The sequence below is a fragment of the Lepidochelys kempii genome, chromosome 5 (assembly GCF_965140265.1).
Source record: "Lepidochelys kempii isolate rLepKem1 chromosome 5, rLepKem1.hap2, whole genome shotgun sequence".
Lineage (NCBI taxonomy): Eukaryota > Metazoa > Chordata > Testudines > Cheloniidae > Lepidochelys > Lepidochelys kempii.
In genome coordinates, this window is record NC_133260.1 from 104,620,912 (window position 1) to 104,642,005 (window position 21,094).

At 43.3% G+C, this 21,094-nt stretch overlaps 1 protein-coding gene across 1 annotated transcript in view; it reads right to left on the minus strand.

Annotated features, from left to right (window-relative positions):
- The window catches only part of GLDC (glycine decarboxylase), a 70,539-nt gene that overhangs the window by 9,387 nt on the left and 40,058 nt on the right, over positions 1 to 21,094 (minus strand). The window contains exons 12-20 of the mRNA XM_073345303.1: positions 20,608 to 20,705; positions 18,398 to 18,482; positions 18,267 to 18,308; positions 16,633 to 16,775; positions 14,002 to 14,077; positions 7,290 to 7,415; positions 4,135 to 4,284; positions 2,663 to 2,775; positions 960 to 1,101 (exon numbers count right to left, since the gene is read on the minus strand). Coding sequence (XP_073201404.1) covers positions 960 to 1,101; positions 2,663 to 2,775; positions 4,135 to 4,284; positions 7,290 to 7,415; positions 14,002 to 14,077; positions 16,633 to 16,775; positions 18,267 to 18,308; positions 18,398 to 18,482; positions 20,608 to 20,705 — 975 coding nt within the window. The remainder of the gene's footprint in view (positions 1 to 959; positions 1,102 to 2,662; positions 2,776 to 4,134; positions 4,285 to 7,289; positions 7,416 to 14,001; positions 14,078 to 16,632; positions 16,776 to 18,266; positions 18,309 to 18,397; positions 18,483 to 20,607; positions 20,706 to 21,094) is intronic.

A 21,094-nucleotide genomic window follows, 5' to 3' on the forward strand; every position in this document is an offset into this window, starting at 1 on the left:
CCAAATAAGTGTCAAATTAGCCCATGAATCTAACCACGTGTCAACAGGTTCATCAGTACGTTTCACTGTGTTCCAAAGTATTTAAATACAGACAAACACTAAAAGCCAAGTTCTCATGTGCCTTAGCCAAAACTAATCAGATTTTATTGTCTCCTGAAGAAAGATGTTTCAGGAAAGTTGCATTTACTAGCTGTGGAGTGTTTCTGACATTTTTTAACCCAATACTGCAGCATACTGAGACAAAGTAGGTAAGAAATTCTGTAAATAAAAAATTAATTTACTATTGCCAAGAAGCTCCCTGAAGAACATGAAAACCGGATGATTCTGAGAAACAGTGGGAGGACAAACGTCTTTCTTGGATACAGTCTAATTATACATGTGGTTATAACTCTGGCCTCAAGAAATATTAAAAGGCAACAAACAAGGACATTAAACAAGTTGCATACGTTCATTTATGGCAACAGTTCATTGTACTGCCCCCACTATCTATAGAAGCAGCACCCCCAAAGATAGCAAGGATCTCAACATGAAATTTATTCCTGAAATCTGCTCTAGGACTTTTAACAGAGGCACTGGTTGTTTTGTTTATGGTGTGCACATCTTCTTGGGGGAAAACTGCATTAAACAGCTTTATAACATTCTACTTGCTGAGGTGAAATAATTTTTTTCCTTTGACATGTGAGTAAAGTATAACTCCTTGAGGTGAAGGGCAAGTAATCTGATTTTGTACTTGGGTTGGAAAGTTTTCCTGGGCATTTTGCAAGACTGCCATATGCTATATTTGAAATTAGAACGTGAGAATCAATGCCACCATTTTCAATGACCTTGTGAACCCATTTGAAAGCGTGAATGTTGGATAGGTCTAAAATACTCAATTTCACCTTCCCAAATGTAGAAATGCCACACTGGGAAAAATAAACAGATCCTTAACTGATGCTGGGGGAAAAAAATCCACACACCTTGATATAGGCCCATGAAATGGGCAATATAGCACTGGAGCCCCAAGGGGCAGCGCTGATTGTACCCAAAGGGCACGCATCCTTATCAAGCTGTAGTGCAAGGACGGGATGGCTAGGCAGGTAGGGCACCAGATGATTCTTCCTGAAACACAGATACACTGATTTTAAAACAAACACATCGCTGTATCATTTTGGCTAGCTTCAGAAGAGGATTCCCACTTCTTTTATAATCTATCAGGAACAAATACCCAAGTACAGAAATCCACTCTAACCATTTCCATACCAGTCTACGCTTCCTTTATCATTCACTCCAAATAGAATCAATTGTTGTGGTGAGTTTTACAAGAGGGACACTAGTCCATTAAAGATTAGACTGAAGACAGCTTACTTCAAAAATAAATCTGAGCTGGTAATCTAGTGAGAGGTTCCATATTGAATTGCCAGTTACTTACCCATGCCTATTTACTGTTGCAAATGTAAGTCCAACACACATCCTTTCTTTCCTGGCTTGGTTATAAAAAACTGTCTTGTACAGATCTGAGCACAGATTATCAAGACTACAGTATGCAAAATTGTGCTGTTCCCCATGCTACTCCATTTTTGCAGTGTTTTTTCTTATCCTATCTGTTTTGCTTATGGGGTGTAAATATAATCGGGACCAAATGTTTAATACCGTTCATATTGCAAGAAGTCAACAGGTTTAACAAGCAGGATGATAGTCTATACACACTTGCTTACACGGTACACATTTCCCAGGTGGAGGCCTAGGTTTTCATTAGTTGCAAACTAAACACCAGGTCATCACCCATGTTATTCTAGAATGATGGAATTCTCCCCCTTCACCATCTCTGTAGACTGGTATTTCCCAACCTGAGGAACGTTAGAGTAGTCATTGGGGATGGGTGAAAGGAGAAGAAATGTAGAACAGAGAAATGCAGTAAGGGATGGGGTAGGTTTAGGGTTAGAAGAAAGACTGGGAAAGCTGTACAACTCCGTGCACCCACAATCAACTTTATATAGCAGCTGTGGGTAACATATCCAGTTTCTCCTTGAAAGCCACCAGCCTTTCCTCCCTAAGTAGGACCTTTAATGCAGCTGACCATGGCTGCAACTTGCATAGGCAGACTCCAGGATCAATTTCAGCCCACCCACAAAAGCTTCTCTTCCCTACTGCTGGGACATTCCTTATAGCTAGTCAAGTAGTCACCAGTAAAAAAGACTCCCACCTACCCAGAGCAGCATGTAGCCTTCTATGGAGTGAGAGAAAACAAAACAAAATAATGAAGTGAATAAGAAGTCTACAAAAGAAACTTCCAGGATACTGGATTGTGCAAGGGGACTATGGGAGCTTCCATCACAAAGAGATGGAGAACCACTATCACAATGAGGCGGATTTGTTAGCATCCTTCAACTAAAAATGAACTTCTGATATGCCTGTCTCCAGAGTCACGAAGGGGTGGTTGTTTGTCAAGACTCTAGTGCACTGGCTGAGGGATATGTGAGTAGAGTAGTGATATCAAGACGACAATACAATGGTATTCAAATGCCAGTCTTGAGTGCCTTAGAATAGAAACATACACAACTCCTCCCAAAACAAAGCCTCTCCCAATCAGTGCTAGTGGCCCTTACTCTCAATAGAATTATGTACAACTAGGGTCTCTTCTTCTCCAAAGTAAATTTAAGAGTTAGAGCCTGATACTCACACTCCGATTGGGCCCATTCCAGGTCCTCCTCCTCCATGGGGAATGCAAAAGGTTTTGTGAAGGTTTAAATGAGAGACATCAGATCCATAGTCTCCAGGGCGACACAGACCCACCTGTCAGAGAATCACCACCAAAAGTTCAAATGCTGTCTCGGAAAATATATTTTTCATATACAAATGGATCTCATCTCTGCGATTTGACACTCTAGGAGAAGTCACCATTGTAGAAAGTTGCATCTGTTAATCACCTATCAACATGCTTTAGTGTCATTTCTTCAATTTGTGCTGGTTTTCTATGCAAAAATTAGTCTAAAATTATTAGATTAATTTTGTTTTCCTTTACAAGGTCATATCCATTAAATATAGGAAGGTTTAGCATCTTTTATAAATGTTAAATTCTTAACTAAATGTGTAAAAGACAGACACCTAGATCAGATAAAGGGCTTTAGACTTAAAATTCAATTTATTATTCTGGCCTTCCAGATACTTTTTATAAACATCTTTGAGACAAATAAGAACATTACGAATAATTCTACTCACTAGACTTCTGGTCATTCAGCATGCAGCCTGTTTTAAATTATATTTGTGACATATAGCAATTTCCTGCATATCTTTGGGAAACCTTAGTGAACTAAATTTAAGTATCTTTGGGGTCCATTGTTTTAAGTTAATGGTTTTGTATGATTGTGTTCTACTCCATGGGGGAGGATACCACCACTCTATCAGGAACTAAAAACAATAGGTGGTGATTAAGACAAACCAGCCAGGTTGTAGCCCTTTCTGAGAGGTATCACCTCCTGGGACGCCTTGCATATACTAGTTCAAACTGGATTCCCAGAGCTAACAGACAAAGAAATGACTTTTGGATAAAAAGCTTGAGTTTTAACTTTCTCATGGCCTTCCTTTTGATCCAACAAGTAGACAGGACCGTCCAAGACGGAACAATACTTGCAGAAGTGATGGAAGGACTTGACCTGTGAGGGCCCCATAAGACTGATGGGTGACCTCTGGTAAGCTTTTTTGCATGTATGTAGGTTCTTTTATTGTTTTGAATATGTTTTCTCTCCAATACTTTCACCTTGATAAATGTGCTTGCTTATAAAGAGCTGTGTGATAACTTGTAACTGCAGGCAACGATGCTGTTCACAGCCTCTGAAGAGAAAGCAAAGCTGGGCTGTTTAGGCAGCCTGGCTTTCTGGAAATATCACAGTGTAAGGCAGGGAACTGTGCACCCTTGAAAACTCTGGGTCAGGAAGGAGAGAGATGCTCATCTCTGCCATGAACGGTGACAATATTTTTTACCATCCAATTTCTACTGGTGTTTTTGGTAACCTCAGTTTCTTTCCAAACATTTATGGTATATCAGTCTTACGGTGAAGCTGTGGTAAAGTTGAAAACGTGAGAACTGATATTTGTTGTTTCTCTGGAAGTTACCACCATTTAATAGTTAAAATCTGTTTAACAGATGCACACCTGGGCATTCATGTTTGCACCATCTAGGTAAACCTGGCCTCCATGTTTGTGAATCAGGTCACACACATCACTGATATTCTCTTCAAACACACCATTGGTGGAAGGGTACGTGATCATGATAGCTGCCAAGTTATCTTTGTGCTTATCCACCTTTAAAAAAGGAGGGAATATAGAAGGTCACTGGAGGGTCACAAATTTCTCTTCAGCAAAAACCTTTATAAAAATCAAGTAGTTACTGTCACCACCACAAGTGTTTTACATGCTGAAAACACGTTTACCCATCTCATCCCGCAAAGTCGTAACTGCCAATCACCCTCCCTGGCACATGATTTTGGTGCTAAGTTTTAGACTTTGGGGAAATTTAATGATCTCTAAGTCAAAAAATGTGCATGCATTTCTATCATGACAAATGTCTGGTTACTTAAGTGAAAGGTGTTGAGCTCTACTTTTCCTTCAGAAGCATCTATGTAGAGATGTCTGTTCTTCACCAAGACTAATTTAAATCAACGATAGTGAGGGAAAAGTAGTATGAAAAATGGTTACTTGTCTGTACAGTAATGGCCATTTGAAATATATGGCACACACATCCATTCTACCACACAAGTATGTGTGCACTCAATGCAGTGGAGTCAGAGACTTTGCCAGCAGTACCGTGAGGCAGCACATGTGCCCCTACCATCCTTGTGTGTGGAGCCAAGGGCATAAAAAGGGGCATGGCATCTTTCACACAAATGTCTAATACCCACAGTACCAGGGAAGGTGGGACAGTTGTGGAATGTATATGTGCACAATACATCTCAAAGAACAACAACAATTACTATGCACAACTACAAAGAGTAAACAGGTGGGTTTTTCCCCCACCCCCTTTGAGTGATTATTCACAGATACATTCCACTGCAGGTGATTCATGAGCAGTTTCCTTACAGGTGATAGGACTTGAAAAGAGACTGCAGCACTGACTTTCCAAAGATGGTATTGCCCTGGGAAGCTTGAGTGATAGTGTAGTGTCTGAAAAAGATATGTACCAACGACCGTGTTATTGCTGCTTTGCAAATGTCTACTGCCAGTTTGTTACTCAAGAAGGCTGATGAAGTGTAACGAACCCTAGTGGAATGGGCTCTTATTCTCTGAGGAGAGGAAACCTTGATACAGTCAGAAATCCAGTGAGATGTATGCTGGGCTGTAACTGGTTGCCCTTTCATCAAATATCCTAAACTTTTTGTAGCCTCATCTGAAAGATTTTGTTGTTGTCCAGATAAGGATAGAGCCCTCCAAATGGCCAGAGTATGAAGCTTCTCTTCAGTTTTGCTAGAATGAGGTTTTGTTTTTGTTTTGTTTTGTTTGGGGGCGGAGGGGAGAACACCATTGGAATATGAATGTTCTGAGGTGAAATGCAGATACAACCTTAGACATAAGCTTCAGGTGTGGCCTAAGAAAAACAGGACAAAACTAAATCCAGGTCCCATTGATCAGAGACTGGAAAGTACATACGAATAAGACCCGTTAAAAGTTCTCAGTAAGACCATATTAAAGGCAAAATAGCCAAGTATGCCAATGGAAAGGCAGTTTTGGGCACCACATTTTTAAGAAAAATGTGGACAAACTGGGGGGAACCCGACTTATAAGAAAGGTTAAAAAATTAGGCATGCTTACTCTTGAGAAAAGATGACTGAGCAGGGACCCGTAACAGTCTTCAAATGTATTATGGGCTGTTATAAAGAGGATGATGATCAATGGTTTTCCATGTCCATTGAAGGTAGGACAAGTAGCAAGAGGCTTAATTTGCAGCAAGGGAGATTTAAGTTAAATATTAGAAAAAAAAATTAATTCTAGGGATAAGTTATGGAATAGGCTTCCAAGAGAGGCTGTGAAATCCCCTTCACAGAAGATTTTTTAAAAACAGGTTACACGTACACCTGCCAGGATGGTCTAGGTATATTTGGTGCTGCCTTAGTGCAGGGAGCTGGACTAGATAACTGCTCAAGATCCCTTCCAGCCCTATATTTCTGTGAGCTCTAAGGCAGAAATCCCTGTTTCTTTGTCCTCAGAGAATGAGGTACAGATAGGACATTTGTCTCTCACACATCCCTTGCCTAAACAAATGAGGCAACTCTTGTGCCTATCAGTGACATGGATAATAGTCCTGAATGTGGTACATTTTTTCAATCCAGGAGATTTCTGCATGGCAATCTCCCCTCCCCCAACACCCCACACACACACACACCCACAAAGAGCTAGTAACAAACTAAAATGAAGTGAACTACAACTATACATAGGAGAAAATCTCCTTCAAAGCTAACTGAGGCTCAAGACTGGTGGGGAGCCCCAACTCTTTCCAAAAGGTAGTAAGAAGGAACTGAGAGGAAGGTGGCGACCATGCCCTTTTTGTGCCCTCCGTTCTGCACACAAGGATAGCGGGACACATGTGCTGCTGGCAAAAATCTCTACCTCGAATGCATTGGGCATGCGCACATCTACAGTGGAACGTACATGTGCACAATCACTTGAATGAGAAACGTAAGTTTAATCACATTTGAGAGATTTTAAACAAGCTGCATTCATTGGTTAACAAAATTGATCTTTCACATTTTCTAGGAAATTGGCTGTCAGTCTTTTTTTCCCTTCAATGGCAATGATAATTTTAATACCTAACAACTCCAAAATATATTTTAAATATATTCTGCTACTTGAGCTTCATCTGCAGCCAATCTATTCAGAGATGCAGAGGCAGTTGCCTAGCAACATCTTACCCAGCTGTGGAACTGCTCTTCAGTAGATGAGGTTAAAGTTAGTAGGTTAAAGAGCAGCTACAAATGTTTGAGAATCACATGAATATGCTTCATTCACTTCAGATACTGAACTGGGGGTGGAGGGAGAACAACTCGCTATGAAAGAAGCTACAATGTACACTCTGTCAACCATTTCTACACAAAGGATCCCCAAATTTAAAGAAGGCTTGCAAGTTTAATGACTTGTTTCTCAAATAGCAAGAAAAGGAAGAATGATTTATTCTTCTTTTAAAGCAGGTATCCATTATTTATTTGCACCATTTTCCTTCATAACAGAAAATCTGATACAGCTGCTAACAATCCATTACCCAGAGGGAAAGAGGAAAGTTCCCACCCCCCAAAATAAACAGCAGATGTGACACTCACCATTGCCTTTAGATGGGCAATATCAATGTTTCCATTTTTATCCACCTCCACTGGCTGAATCTTCATCCCTGCCATCTGGGCACTTGCTGGGTTGGTACCATGAGCAGATTTAGGAATAAGACAAACCTGAGTGGGGAGAAATGTAAGTTCTAATTACACTGACCAACCATGAAATCCCAATGCAGTAAAACCCATCAAAAGGTGCATTTCATTATCAGACCTCCAGAAAAGGTACAAACAGAAGTACTACTTGTATTACAATAATTCAAACACAATTTTCATACAACAAAATGTTTACATAAAATTGTAGCATCCAAAACCCATTACCATATTAACTGTTCATTTACTAAGTATTCCTCACACTTGAGGGCCACTTTTGAAGAACACTTCCATTATAAGTTTCTACTTGCATGTGGTTTGTATTTCATCTCAGAAGGAATGATTTATTACACACTAATTTTGAGATAGTCAAATATCTATACACACACACACACACATGCAAAACCTGGAATGAACATATCCTAATTTCAGTTTCGTCTGAAGATTGAAAAGCTCTCCACTGTACCTCCCAACTCTCGCTTCCTAATGTAACAGAGAAATCTTTGGAAAACTGCTCATACTGACAATAAAACTCAATTTAAAAAAATGCAAGCTAGGAATAATTTGAAGATTAAATTACCTACACTGAAAGTGTTTTCATCTCTTGTTACTGAATGTACATGAGCATAGTAAAACTCAGCTGCTTTTACACATTTAATGAATTTAGTTGACAAATTTGTTGGTGGAGTTTTAGTAAAACTCCACCACTTTGTAGAAGAATTAGACACAAACATTTTTCAAATTCATTACCAACATCAGGGGTAGGCGAACATTTTGGCCTGGGGCCACATCTGGGAATAGAAATTGTATGGCGGGCCATGAATGCTCACAAAATTGGGGTTGGGGTGTGGGAGGGGGTGAGGGCTCTGGGTGGGGGTGTGGACTCCGGGATGGGGCCAGAAATGAGGAGTGCAGGATGTGGGAGGGGGCTTCGGGCTAGGGTGGGGGAATGGAATGCGGGGTGGGGGGAAGGGCTCTGGCTTGGGGGGGTGCAGGCTCTGGGGTGGGGCTGAGGAGTTTGGGGTGTAGGAGGGTGCTCTGGGATGGGACCAAGGGGTTCAGAGGGTGGGAGGGAGAATCAGGGCTGGGGCAGGGGTACGGGAAGGGGTGCAGGCTCTGGGGTGGTGCTGGGATGAGAGCTTTGGGGTACAGGAGGGTGCTCTGGGCTGGGATCGAGGGATTTGGAGAGCGAGAGGGGGATCAGGGCTGGGTAGGAGGTTCAAGCATGGGGAGAAGCTCAGGGGTACAGGTACCTCAAACAGCTCCTGGAAGCAGCGGCATGTCCCTTCTCCGGCTCCTACATGGAGGCGCGATCAGGCAGCTCTGCACACTGCCCTGTCTGCAGGCACCACCCCTACAGCTTCCATTGGAGCACGTAGGAGCCAGAGCGGGCCCACGCCGTGGCTTCTGGGAGCCCCATGGTGCAGCCCCCAACCCTGCATCCTGGCTGACACACTGGAGCGGGGCCATGCTGTGGCTTCCGGGAGCCACGTGGTGCATACCCTGACCCTGCTCCCCAGCCGGAGTGGGGCAAGCCCCAGACCCTGCTCCTCAGTGGGAGCTCGCAGGCCGGCTTAAAATAGCTCCGGCCCACAGGTCGTAGTTTGCCCACCCCAACCAACATCTACTGATGCTGCGTTAGTATTCTCTGCAAATCATGAAACCAAGTCTTCTTTTATACACAGTGATGCCTCTCTTGTAAACCTCAACTCTGGATTAAACATTTTAAGTTTATAATTAAAATGAGTATGTAAATAAAGCTACTTAATTTAAATTGAGTTGAAGTAGCTTATAATGAAGTGCCTTACAGTCAACAAGTAACATGCTTTCAAATTAAATGAAGTGCTGCAATATTTAAGATTTCTGCTTTCACACCATATAATTACAAAACAAATGTTCATAAAAATATCCAATTTTTAAAAAGTGAAATCAGAAAAGCTTAATAAAAATAGAATCTACTATGGCACCAACATAACTGCCCTGTTTGCAGCGACATAAAATGTTACATTTAACATCTCCACAGGTGTACTGAAAAGAATGTAAGGGGGCCAATTCTCCACTGGATTGTACCTTATATAGTCATTTGCAATTGTGCTGCATAATTACAGAGTAGGTACAGAATGTTACATTTTGGCCGGGTAGTGTTTTACAACCACTTGATGTAAAGTGTAAATGACTAGATGGATGGCTGCTTGCATCTCTCACAATACTTTCCCCACAAGGGGGCACCAAATCAAAAGGAGGCTTAGTCTGAAGAGAGCTTTTGGTCAGGGTTCATTTGCTTTCATATTCAGCCACTGCAAAAAGCCAGATACGCCAGGCCTGTGCACATCACATTTGAACTTTAGGACAGCCGTAGATAACAAGATACAGTGCCAGCTTTTACAGAAACTGGGAAAGAGACCAAGCGTACCAGATTATGTAGAAAGAACAAAACTTGTGTGTACGTTTAAGTGAAACGCCTATCTTAGGCTCGCTGGAGAAATGTAAGCATTGAAGTACCTTTATATAAAAAAAGAAAATGTGAGATTGACACTGCTGTGTAACAAGTTTCAAAGACGCCCAAGTGTTAATTTCAATTGACAGAGTTTTCTAATCTTAACAAACTCTTCCTTCCTCATCCTCCTAAAGTTTATAAGAACATGTAGTAGGCATCCTGCGGCGAGGGAACTGACCCTGACAACCTGTCTCTTCTCCTCTTGAACTCTGTTCTACCCTTGAAAGCCTGCCACGGGCTATCTTTGAATATTGAACTCCACACAGATTGTACCTAGCTGCTTTCCAGACACAGAAAGAAAAAATTTTTTATCCCTCACTGAGGGATCCATTATCAAGTAACAAGAACATTAACATTACTTTACAATGGTCTGACTTAAACTCATGGAAATCCTAAGAAAGAAAAGAAGTAGGTGAATATTCTGTCCAACCAAGACCAAAGACAATTTTTGCTGTCAAGTTATTACTGCCCCAAAACAGCAATTCTGCATTAAAGCTATCACACTATGAACTGCATCATAGACTGAGCTATACCAAGTGAAAAAACATTAGTATATTCCACAATGTAATGTACTACCAGAGTCATCTTATTGCAAAACTATTTTGATTTCACTAATACTTGGCACCTGCTGATCCGAATAACTTTAGAAAGGAAGCTCCTTCAAAAGGCTGTCTGCACAATTATCATCCTTCCTGGATACTTATGAGCACAGTGGAAGTCAGAGATACAGAGAACTGGCTTGGGTATATTTTCTAATAGAAAACAGACCAGAAGAAAAGAAAGGAGAGCAGAAAAAAAGCAACGGATAACAGCAAGATAGCAATCTTAAAACTCACATTTCATTTTAACTTCAGCTCCTGTTGAGTAAGTTCTCTTGTAAATAAAACCTGAAACTGCAGTACACGATTGTCTCCCCTGGGGACATGCTGATATTAGATCTATCCATGCTGATATTAGATTTATCAGCTGCCTTCAGTATCCATGCTGATATTAGATCTATCCATGCTGATATTAGATTTATCAGCTGCCTTCAGTACCACTGGTCATGAGGTACAGTTCACGCACTTGCAAGCCTGAACAATAGATGACTGACTATTGCTCTGTGGGCTATTACCAGCAGGAGAGTGAGTTTGTGGGGGGGGGGGGGGGGGAGGGGAGGCGGAGGGTGAGAAAACCTGGATTTGTGCTGGAAATGGCCCAACTTGATTATCATACACATTGTAAGGAGAGTGATCACTTTAAATAAACTATTACCAGCAGGAGAGTGGGGTGGGAGGAGGTATTGTTTCATGGTCTCTGTGTATATAATGTCTTCTGCAGTTTCTACAGTATGCATCCGATGAAGTGAGCTGTAGCTCACGAAAGCTTATGCTCAAATAAATTGGTTAGTCTCTAAGGTGCCACAAGTACTCCTTTTCTTATTGCTCTGTGGTGATTTCATTGTTTTATCTAGGAAGACCCCAGAGGGTAGCCGTTGGCTCTATGGGCTCTCTAGCATGGGATTCCACCTTAGCACCCCTCCTGTTGGAGGTTGGGCTAGTTAGGCATGGAGTTGAAATGTTTTCAGATATGATTATACTGTTCTCTCCGTGTCATCTCACTCAGTCTGTATGATTACTATATCAGTGCATGGTAGCAATTGAGGCCTGGAGCAGAGTGAGCTGGCTGAGGCTCCATTTGGGGATTTCTGAGGTGATTGGTTAGGACGGGGAAACTGCCACAGGGTAAAGCAAGGACTGAGGGCACTTCTGCTATCAGTCAAATTCACAATGGTGGGGGTAGGAAAGTGTCTTGTTAGACTTCCAGCTGCTCTTAGAAGTCATAGTATATGGCAGGGGTCGGCAACCTTTCAGAAGTGGTGTGCCGAGTCTTCATTTATTCACTCTAATTTAAGGTTGTGTGTGCCAGTAATACAGTTTAGCGTTTTTAGAAGGTCTCTTTCTATAAGTCTATAATATATAACTAAACTATTGTTGTATGTAAAGTAAATAAGGTTTTTAAAATGTTTAAGAAGCTTCATTTAAAAATTAAATTAAAATGCAGAACCCCCGGACCGGTGGCCAGGACCCAGGCAGCGTGAGTGCCACTGAAAATCAGCTCGCGTGCCACCTTTGGCACACGTGCCATTGGTTGCCTACCCCTGGTATACAGTTTCTCAGCCTGTGGATTAAGACCAAGTTCAAGGTCCACCTGCAACTTTTGTTATGGCTAGATATAAGGGAAGTCCCCCAAAATGTTCTATTTTAAGATGGGGTCACAGTATGGAAAAGGCTGAGAACCACAGATACATTAGGAATGAGCAGGACAACTTTTTTTGCCCTCATCTACATCTGGTCAGGCAGTTGCAACCCTCTCAGATGTGGACTTCGTTACCACCATCCTGTCTTTTGTCTACTGAAAAATCTATACTACCCAATGAAATTCATATCTGACACTATAGACAGACATGACATTCCCTCCAAAACAAACCAGACGTTACAAATTTTTTTTTTTTAATCTGTTCAGAGAACGATGCTACCCTTTACTACCTGTTCTAGTCGGTAGCATAATGGTTAAATACAATGAGAAAATGTTCTTCTAGAGGCCTGCTTCATTGGTTAAGCTGTTTTTTCATGTTCTTCCATGTGCACCTTAGGAGATCTTATGTACCATTGTAACTTGCTTATTATTAGGATTTATTTTACAGATAAATAATTGCCCACTATTTAAAGCAAAAGGTATTTTCCTTAAGAAGTACGGATTTTTCACTCTATGAAAGAAACATTATTATATCAATTTAAGGGTGTATATTGACAGGAAGGAATTCGTTTTGGGGGTAGATTACATTTATGTTATATTATCAAGCTTTAGAATGCTCAATTTCAGTAGTGTTAAGACAGTAAGGCTAACAAGTTGTGTTCCAGGAATCTGGAAGTTTCAGATTGAGGACATACAGGTATTAATCCACTCCCGTCCTGTGCCCCCCTTCACCCCAACACCTGCCCTCCCCTCCTGCACCTCCTTTCTCCCCTAACTCCTGCAGTCCCCTCCCGGACCCCCCTTCAGCCCAACACCTGCCCTCCCCTCCCCCCTAACTCCTGCAGTCCCCTCCTGCACCCCTCTTCTCCCCTCACCCCTGCACTCCCTTGTGGTCTTGGCCCCATGAACCCCCTCCAGGCACTTGGTGCCGCTCCAGGCACTTGGCGCAGCCGAGCTCCTGCCTCCACTACGCTGCTGTGTGTAGTGTGCAGCCCTTCCTCCTTCTGCCCTTTCCACCAGCCAGGGCACGTAGAGGCCTGTTGCTGCATTCCTCGCACCAAGGAGAGCCTGCTCCGGCTAGGGTCACAGGGCCGTGATCCTGCGCGGAGTTGGGGCCCTGAGCACCCTGGGCTCTGGCACGATGCTGCTGTGCCTGATCCCGCAAGGGGAGCGAGGGGAGAACCTGATGCCGCTGGACCCAATCCTGTGGTCCGCCCTTGGGTGGCATATACAAGAGGTTTGGGGAGCCTAAGCCTCCCAAAAAAGGCTGGCCATGCAGGAGAGCAAATGCTATGGATACAGCATAGATCACCTCCCTTTGGAGGTGTGCTGGCCCACTGCCTCTGCGGCGGAGAGGGGCCGGCCTGTGGGGAGAGGAAGAGCGGGGGCAGGGCCACGGTCTGGCTTCTCCTATTTCTAGGGAGCTTTCAGCGCTCGCATGTAAGCCTCTCTAAAAACGGAAGACTCATGCACCGCTTATGGTGCCCTCATTATTGCAGCCAGGGCGGCTCGGGGCTGTGGGCAGCTGCCCCACTCGCCCCGCCCTAGTTAAGGCCCTGGTCAAACCTGACCTTACCTTTGGTACTTATATGGCTCCTCTTCTTGTAGTATTTGATCAATACACCAAATAATTGAGGGACTGTCACCACAACACTGCGAGGTAGAGAAGTGCCGTTACCCTTTGTTCTATATAGGGAACTAAGGCACAGCCTAAGTGACTTGGCCAGGGTCACATATGAAGTCTTTGGCAGAGCAAGCACTCTAGGTTTCCCAAATCTCAGGCTACAACCTAACCACTGGACCCATTCTTCCTCGAGAACGTATTCTCCAAACCATTTGCTCCACAAAGTTATGTCTCAGATACATTTTCACACTTACATTTCTCTGACGTTCTCCTTTTGCATTTAAGTAAGCCTTGATTGCAGTCAATCCAGCATATTCACCCTGGGCCCCACTGCAAGAACACAAAGCCCATTATAAATGTCCATGTAGTACTGTATGTCACATTTAAACCATTCTTGCTCAAGCCATTCTTGGTGGGTTTGAGCAAGTTTAAGTAGTTTATAAAGAACAAATACAATCTATGTTTTAAGCTGCACATGCATAGGAGATACAAGACAAATGCACACAGTTTATCAAGCGTACTGGGTGAAACATATTATAGTGACGTCACTAGCTTATATTCTATCAGCACTAGGACTGCAACAACGTTGTAGGTATTGAATTAGATCCCCCATTTCTAACCACATAATACTAATTTAACTAGCAAAATAAATAAATAAATAAATACAGCTAGTAGAGAGATGCTGTTCCATCAAGAATAGAAGGCCTGGATAAAGCATTACAACATAACAGACATCCAACAACTGGAATACCTTTACAGTCATTTAAAGAGGCAGAAGACATCATTTCAGTATATTTGGCATGAAATGAGTGATTATAGTTCCACTACATAGGATCATAACAGTACTCACTGACTACTACAGTAAAACCCTAGAGATTCTCTAGCCTCATAAAACCTTGCATATTAACAAAGAGCATTTTCAACAAGAATTTAAGTTATGTAGCTGCTGGCTTCTCCAACAGTATTCAAAATAGCACTATTCCAAGAGCTTTGCTGATGTGCTTTTCAGAACTTCTTCAACATACCTAGTTCCCAAAAGCCCAAACCCGTGGCTGTGGGCTCAGCCCTATTCCCTGCATGGCAGCTTGTTGCACTATTAGACAGTAAAATCAGCCCAGAGTGATTTTGTCAGTGGACATAAATTAAGGGATGTTATACTTCAGTGCTCAGCTCAGGTAGGTTGTAAAGAATTAAAACACTTCATATTACTCAATCAATGCCTCCACCCAACTGAGGGAAGAATCACATCCAACTAGCTTCTCAGAAGGGATGGTTATAGGCCATTGTGTGGCATTTGAATGGGGGACCAAATGCTCATCAAGATCACCTGTGAAGTGAAAAGAAATGTTCATGTATCTTCTAAGCACTGAGAAAGAATTCACCATAGCATGTATGCCTGATGTTACACCTTAATTTCAATGAACAAAGTATTTGAGTGTGTCTGACATTACTTACCTTTAAGAGGAGAGGGCCAGTTTGAGTGACAAGTCAACCTTTGTCTTTGTTTATTTTAGATCATTTGGGGGCCCCAAATTAAGTCTCTCTCTCTATGTATACTTTACGGATTCTAGAAAGAGCCTTCCTCCTGCTAATGCTATCTGGAATGACAGCAGCATGGAGGCAGTATTTGCTTGAGAACATGGCTGATTCAAAGAGCAACAGTGATCATGGGGCTGAGGAAAAACAGGATAAAGCACTCCAAGTAGGCCCCAAAGAAATCCAAAGAGGTTCAGGAAAGGGGTAGGATAGTACACCTGGAGCGATCAGCTGGCCAGTACACACCTGTCACTGTGCTCCCCTGCTCTCATTCCACCAAAGCAACACAATCACCCCTGTGCTCACCTCTAGTTATTGCCAGCAGGGCAGATTAAATGGCTCACCAACCCCTCAAAGATGAGATTTGGCAAACCACCCTTGCCCGCTTGAAAAGGGGATGGTGAGATTCGTTTAGCCCTGTATGATAGAGTCTCTCCCAAGCACCACCAGCACCCCACAGATTTCTCTGTTTGAAGCAGCACTTGTCTAGCCAAAGGCTGCCTCATCCATATGACAAGCTCTACCTTGAAAATGGAGAAGAGCATTAAAAACAAAGAAGAGACTCCAAACATCAAAGTGAACTTGAAAGGGGTGAGGGAAGGACAAGATTGGTCTGTCACTCATCCTGACCCTCAAACTTTTAGAAGAAAACATTGCCAGATAAGATTCTCTACCACAATCAAGCCTCAATGCCCCAGTCTTGCATTCAGGCAGTACAGCTGCAGAAGAAGCTAACCTTTAGATCCCCTCCAATCAGGGATGCCCACAGCCACACTCACAGTACATATCATTGGAGGTGGTGAGGAGCAGCAGCCCTGGCAATTCCCCTGCCCACTCAGGTTTGGCCTTCCATCATGATAGGGTGGAGGGGGTACAAAATTGAGTGAGTGATATAATGAACTGGTACATGGGGGCTGCAGCACTGCTCAGGTTGTCTCCACAGCCCCTGTCATGATGGAGGTCCAGTGGGGCCAGACCTGAGTGGATAGTGCTTCTCCTTGATGCTGCCATAGGGCCGGATCCTTCACTAGGGCTCTCTTCAGGAGCCTGCCTGACCTCACCCCATTTCCAGCAGCTTTTCCACCCTCTTAGGAATTCAGAGTGACAGTGCCTGGGTGGGACCAGCTGAAAGACGGGGGCGGAGTATGGCACAGACTCCTCAGGAGAGGTGCTAAGGCCAGCGGCTGAAGCAGAGATGCCTCCACAGGGATGGATGGTGTGTACCATCTCAAAGATGTCTGGGAGCACCCTTGCCTCCAATCCTTTGACAGCAAACCATTTTCTAGAAGCAGAGATTAATTTTTTGTTAAGCCACGTCAGGGAGTGGATGTCTAGTGAAGAGCCCCTACCTGTTTGGTTGGAAGGAGATTTTGTCATAGCCTGTGATCTCACACAGATCCCTCTCAAGCTCCCTGAAAAGTTGCTGGTACCCTTGAGCCTGGTCTAGAGGCACAAAGGGATGGATATTAGCAAATTCTTTCCATGTGATAGGCTAAAGGTGGGGAGAAAAAAAAGAAAAATACTGAGCTATAACAAGAGATTGAGTTTGTAAGCAACGTGTTTGATGTAAAAAGGGTTAATGGTGAGGGAGAAGACCAGAGATACTTAGGTCTCTGAGTAATGACTTTCTGCTGTTAATCAGAGTTTAGAGGCTCAAATTAAGTGGTGCTGATATAGTGTTTTACTCCCAGAACATCATAGGCAAGCACTGTATGGGGCCCCATTGTGCCAGGCACTGTACAACCAAGTAGCTGACAGTCTTCACCCCAAAGAATTTATAATCCAAACAAACAGCGTGGGGAAAAGGAATGTAATAGAGTGAGCTATGCGACAGAAAGAAATGTCATGTTAGTTTCACAATTTACTGGGGGGCGGGGAGGGTTAATTAGGAGAGGATAAGCTAAATGGAAGGAGAAGGGATGGGGGCAGAGCAGGGAGAAGAGGGTAAGAGGAAAAGGTGTGGAGTGCAGCCAAGGTAAAGAGACTGAGGGAGGGGAAGGAAGAGGGTTGGAACAAGCAGCTACACAGCACAAGGCGGAGAAAGTCCAGTCAAAACTAGAGAAAGTTCTCTGAGTGCCTGAAGTGCCCTGCTTTGGCTGCAGCTGCTCCTACCAGCAGGAGTTTCTGGCTGGTTTCATTGACTGGTTTCAGAAATTGAACCGAAAGGAGACTATCCTGTCATATGGTGACCAGGTAACAAATAGGAGATTTGGATTATTTTTATTTATTATTAATTATTATTATCATTGAGTGCTTTCATTAAAGTCGTGTCTAAAGACCCAAATCAGGACCAAGATCCATTGTGCTGGGCACTATACAAACAGTACAGACAGACCCTTCCTCAGAGAGCTAAAAAAAAATCCAATTCTTTAATTCCACCCATGTTATTAACACCATATTCATAACATTTTAGGGTAGGATTTTCAAGAGGCCTTAAGAAGTGTTAGGTGCCCAAATGCTATGGAAATTCAACAGGAGTTGGATACTTAACTCTTAAGCATCTTTGAAATTCCCAAACATAAATCAGTAAGCAGGTAGAAATATGTTCAATTTAAACAAGACATAAGTTGTCATCTTTACCTTCTCCCCACCCCAACAAAATTACTTGGAATGGAATTTTTAAAAAATCCCTCAGTGTTGGCTCAACTCTGCTCCAATTGAAAATCCCACCCAAAAACATTTGAAGTTTAGGTTGTTTAAGACAATAAAATTCAGTGTTTACATGTACAATAAAAGGGACTAACACATTTATTTGGGCATAAGCTTTTGTGGGTTAAAAACCCACTTCTTCATGCATCTGAAGAATGCCAAATAAATCTGTTAGTCTTTAAGGTGCCAGCGGACTCCTCGTTGTTTTTGTGGATACAGACTAACACGGCTACCCCTCTGATACTTAATAATAGGGACTGTGTCTGTTTGGCTGATTAGACAGTTTACTCTGGGCTGGTCTCAAACAAGGAATAATTCTGTCAGATGAACTTACTGTAAGTTCAGATGAACTATTAAGCTTCATTGTGCAGGATCCCTAAAAAATAATAAGAACGTATTCAGTCACTATTCCTTCAGAGAGAGACTAATCACCTGATTTTATTTATTTTTTAAGGAAATACCTACCAAAGGAATCATGCTGTGAACAAGGGAAATATCTTTGTTTTCTAGTCTTTTCATATACCGGACAATATTCGTTTCAGAGTGATAGCTGGAGGGAAACAAAATATGTAGTGTTAGGGCAAGCAGCTTAACCCAATACAGAAGTGCTCCACTACAGGAGCTGACAAAGACTGCACAATGGATAACAGCCATTTTCTTTTTGTATTTAATTTTAGTCTTTCATAAACAAGATATGCAGACAAGTAGCTAATAATACACCAGTATTTCCTGGCTAGCCAGTCAGACCAGAATATTTAGTTCTGATTAAAAGAATTTAGTACATCTCTCTTACTGCCATTAGAAATATACCATCACCATAAATGAAATTGTTCAAATCTTCTCACAAGTCTAAGTCTTCAAATATTACTCCCGGGGGAATTCTGCACCAAAAAATTAAAAAATTCTGCACACTATTTTAAAATTTTGCAAAATTCTGCAAATGCTATTTGTCAGAACACCAAGATATAATCATGCCAGTTTGAATTATTTTGGTAATTTATTTCAAAATACCAGTCAGCAAGTATGTCTGTAACAACACAGACACACAAAAATTCCCCCAGGAGTAGAGAGTTAAAGAAATCCATATGACAACCCAGTTCCTGCTTCTCTGCCCCCTCCCCTGCAGAGCACAGCCAGGGGGTCAGACACTCAGACCCCTCTTCTCCCCCCCTCCGCTCCCAAGCCGAGCCACTCAGACCGCCTCTCCCCCAGAGGCCAGCTGCAAGGACCCCCCAGCTCAGACACTCACATACCCTACCCTCCTAGAGCCCAGGGATCCAGAGGGAGAAACAGCCTGATGCTGGGTCCCAGGCTTGCACGCTGCCACCTCCTTCCTTCAGGGGGTGCTGTGAACCCTCCAGTTCCCTCCCCCTCCCCCAGCCTTGTCTTCTATTTGTGAGCTGGGCTCTGCCAGGTACAGGAGCCCCTAGTGGCAGCCAGCAGCACTTCAGCCCATTTCTGTGGGGGAAAAAAGGAAATTCTGTCTGTACCACATTAATTTCTGCAAAATTCTGCATTGTGCAGTGGTGCAGAATTCCCCCAGGAGTAATTAAATATGAAAATAAGAAGCGTGCTTGTTTGGTAGACAAACACAAGATGGACACAAACATCTATGGAAACCAAGCTGGTATGAACACATGCATTTTGTCCACAAAAGGACAATAATATATTGTTTAGCTTGGTTCAGACCAGAGCAAGAAGGGTTTGAACAACCCTTCCAAAAAAAAAAATAAATAAAATTTAGTCACTTGTACCTTCCTCCAAAAAATAGACGTTTAGTATTGAAGTGCTATCTCAGGATGAACACTGGAATATAAGTAAATGGATGCTATAAGGCAGGGGTGGGCAAACTACGACCTGGCCCACGAGCCATTTTAAGCTGGCCCATGAGCCGCACCATGCAGCTTGGCCCTGCTCCGGCCACGGTGCGGGGGCCGCACCACGTGACTCGGCCACACTTCAGCCAGGGCACAGGGTCGGGGGCCACTCCGGCGCTCCAGTCAGGGTGCAGGGGCAGGGGCCATACCACGCAGCTCCCGGAAGCCGCAGCATGGCCCCACTCTGGCTCCTATCCACCCCAGTGGGAGTTGCTGGGGTGGTGTCTGCGGACGGGGCAGCATGCAGTGCTGCCTGGCCACACCTCTGCATAGGAACCGGAGAAGGGACATGCTGCTGCTTCCGGGAGCCACTTGAGATAAGCGCTGCTCAGAGCCTGCACCCCCCTGAGCCTCTCCCCACGCCCCAATCCCCTGCCCCAGCCCTGATCCCTCTCCTGTTCTCCAAACCCCTCGATCCCAGGCCGGAGTACCCTCCTGCATCCGAAACTTCTCATCCCCAGCCCCACCCCAGAGCCCGCACCCCTTCCCGCACCCCTGATCCCCCTCCCACCCTCTGAACCCCAGCCCAGAGCACCCTCCTACACCCCAAACTCCTCATCCCCAGCCCCACTCCAGAGCCCGCACCCCCACCCCAATTTTGTGAGCATTCATGGCCCACCATACAATTTCTATTCCCCGATGTGGCGCTCTGGACAAAACGTTTTCCCACCCCTGCTATAAGGTGACAATCTTCAGTACAACCTTCACAGAGTACAAAAGAGGGAAGGGGCAGGGGCAGGAAATGTGTCAAATCTCTATAGAAACTGAAAATCTGCAGTGGGAATAAACTTCACAAACCTGTTGAATACTTGATGTGTCAAGAATTTGGAAGTCCTCTTAAATGCTGTACTCAGAATGCCCCTGGTTTCTTCTCCCATACTCTCAGCAACCAATTCCTTTGACAAGTAGAGAAATATTAAGTGATTAAATAAGACATCTTCACAGAAAAAGAATTAAATTTCTTCTCTCAACAAGTGCAGTTATCAGAGTCAGCTGAAATACACTGCCATCTTATTACCAATATTGACAGGTTCTTTCAAGCATGTACTTTTATCAATGTACATTCTTGTAAAGCATCCATAACACTTCTGGCATTATATAAAATAAAAAATTTACAGAAGCCTCACTAATTCACACAAGAGGAGCACTATTGCTAATTACCAAGTACTGTGGGTGGAGTCAGTGTGACATACTTCCTGCAGGCCACTGAGGGATTACTGCCAAACCCGAGGTTTCAATCCCAAAAATAATAATTAGTGCCCTGAAACACAAGGGGATTAAGCAG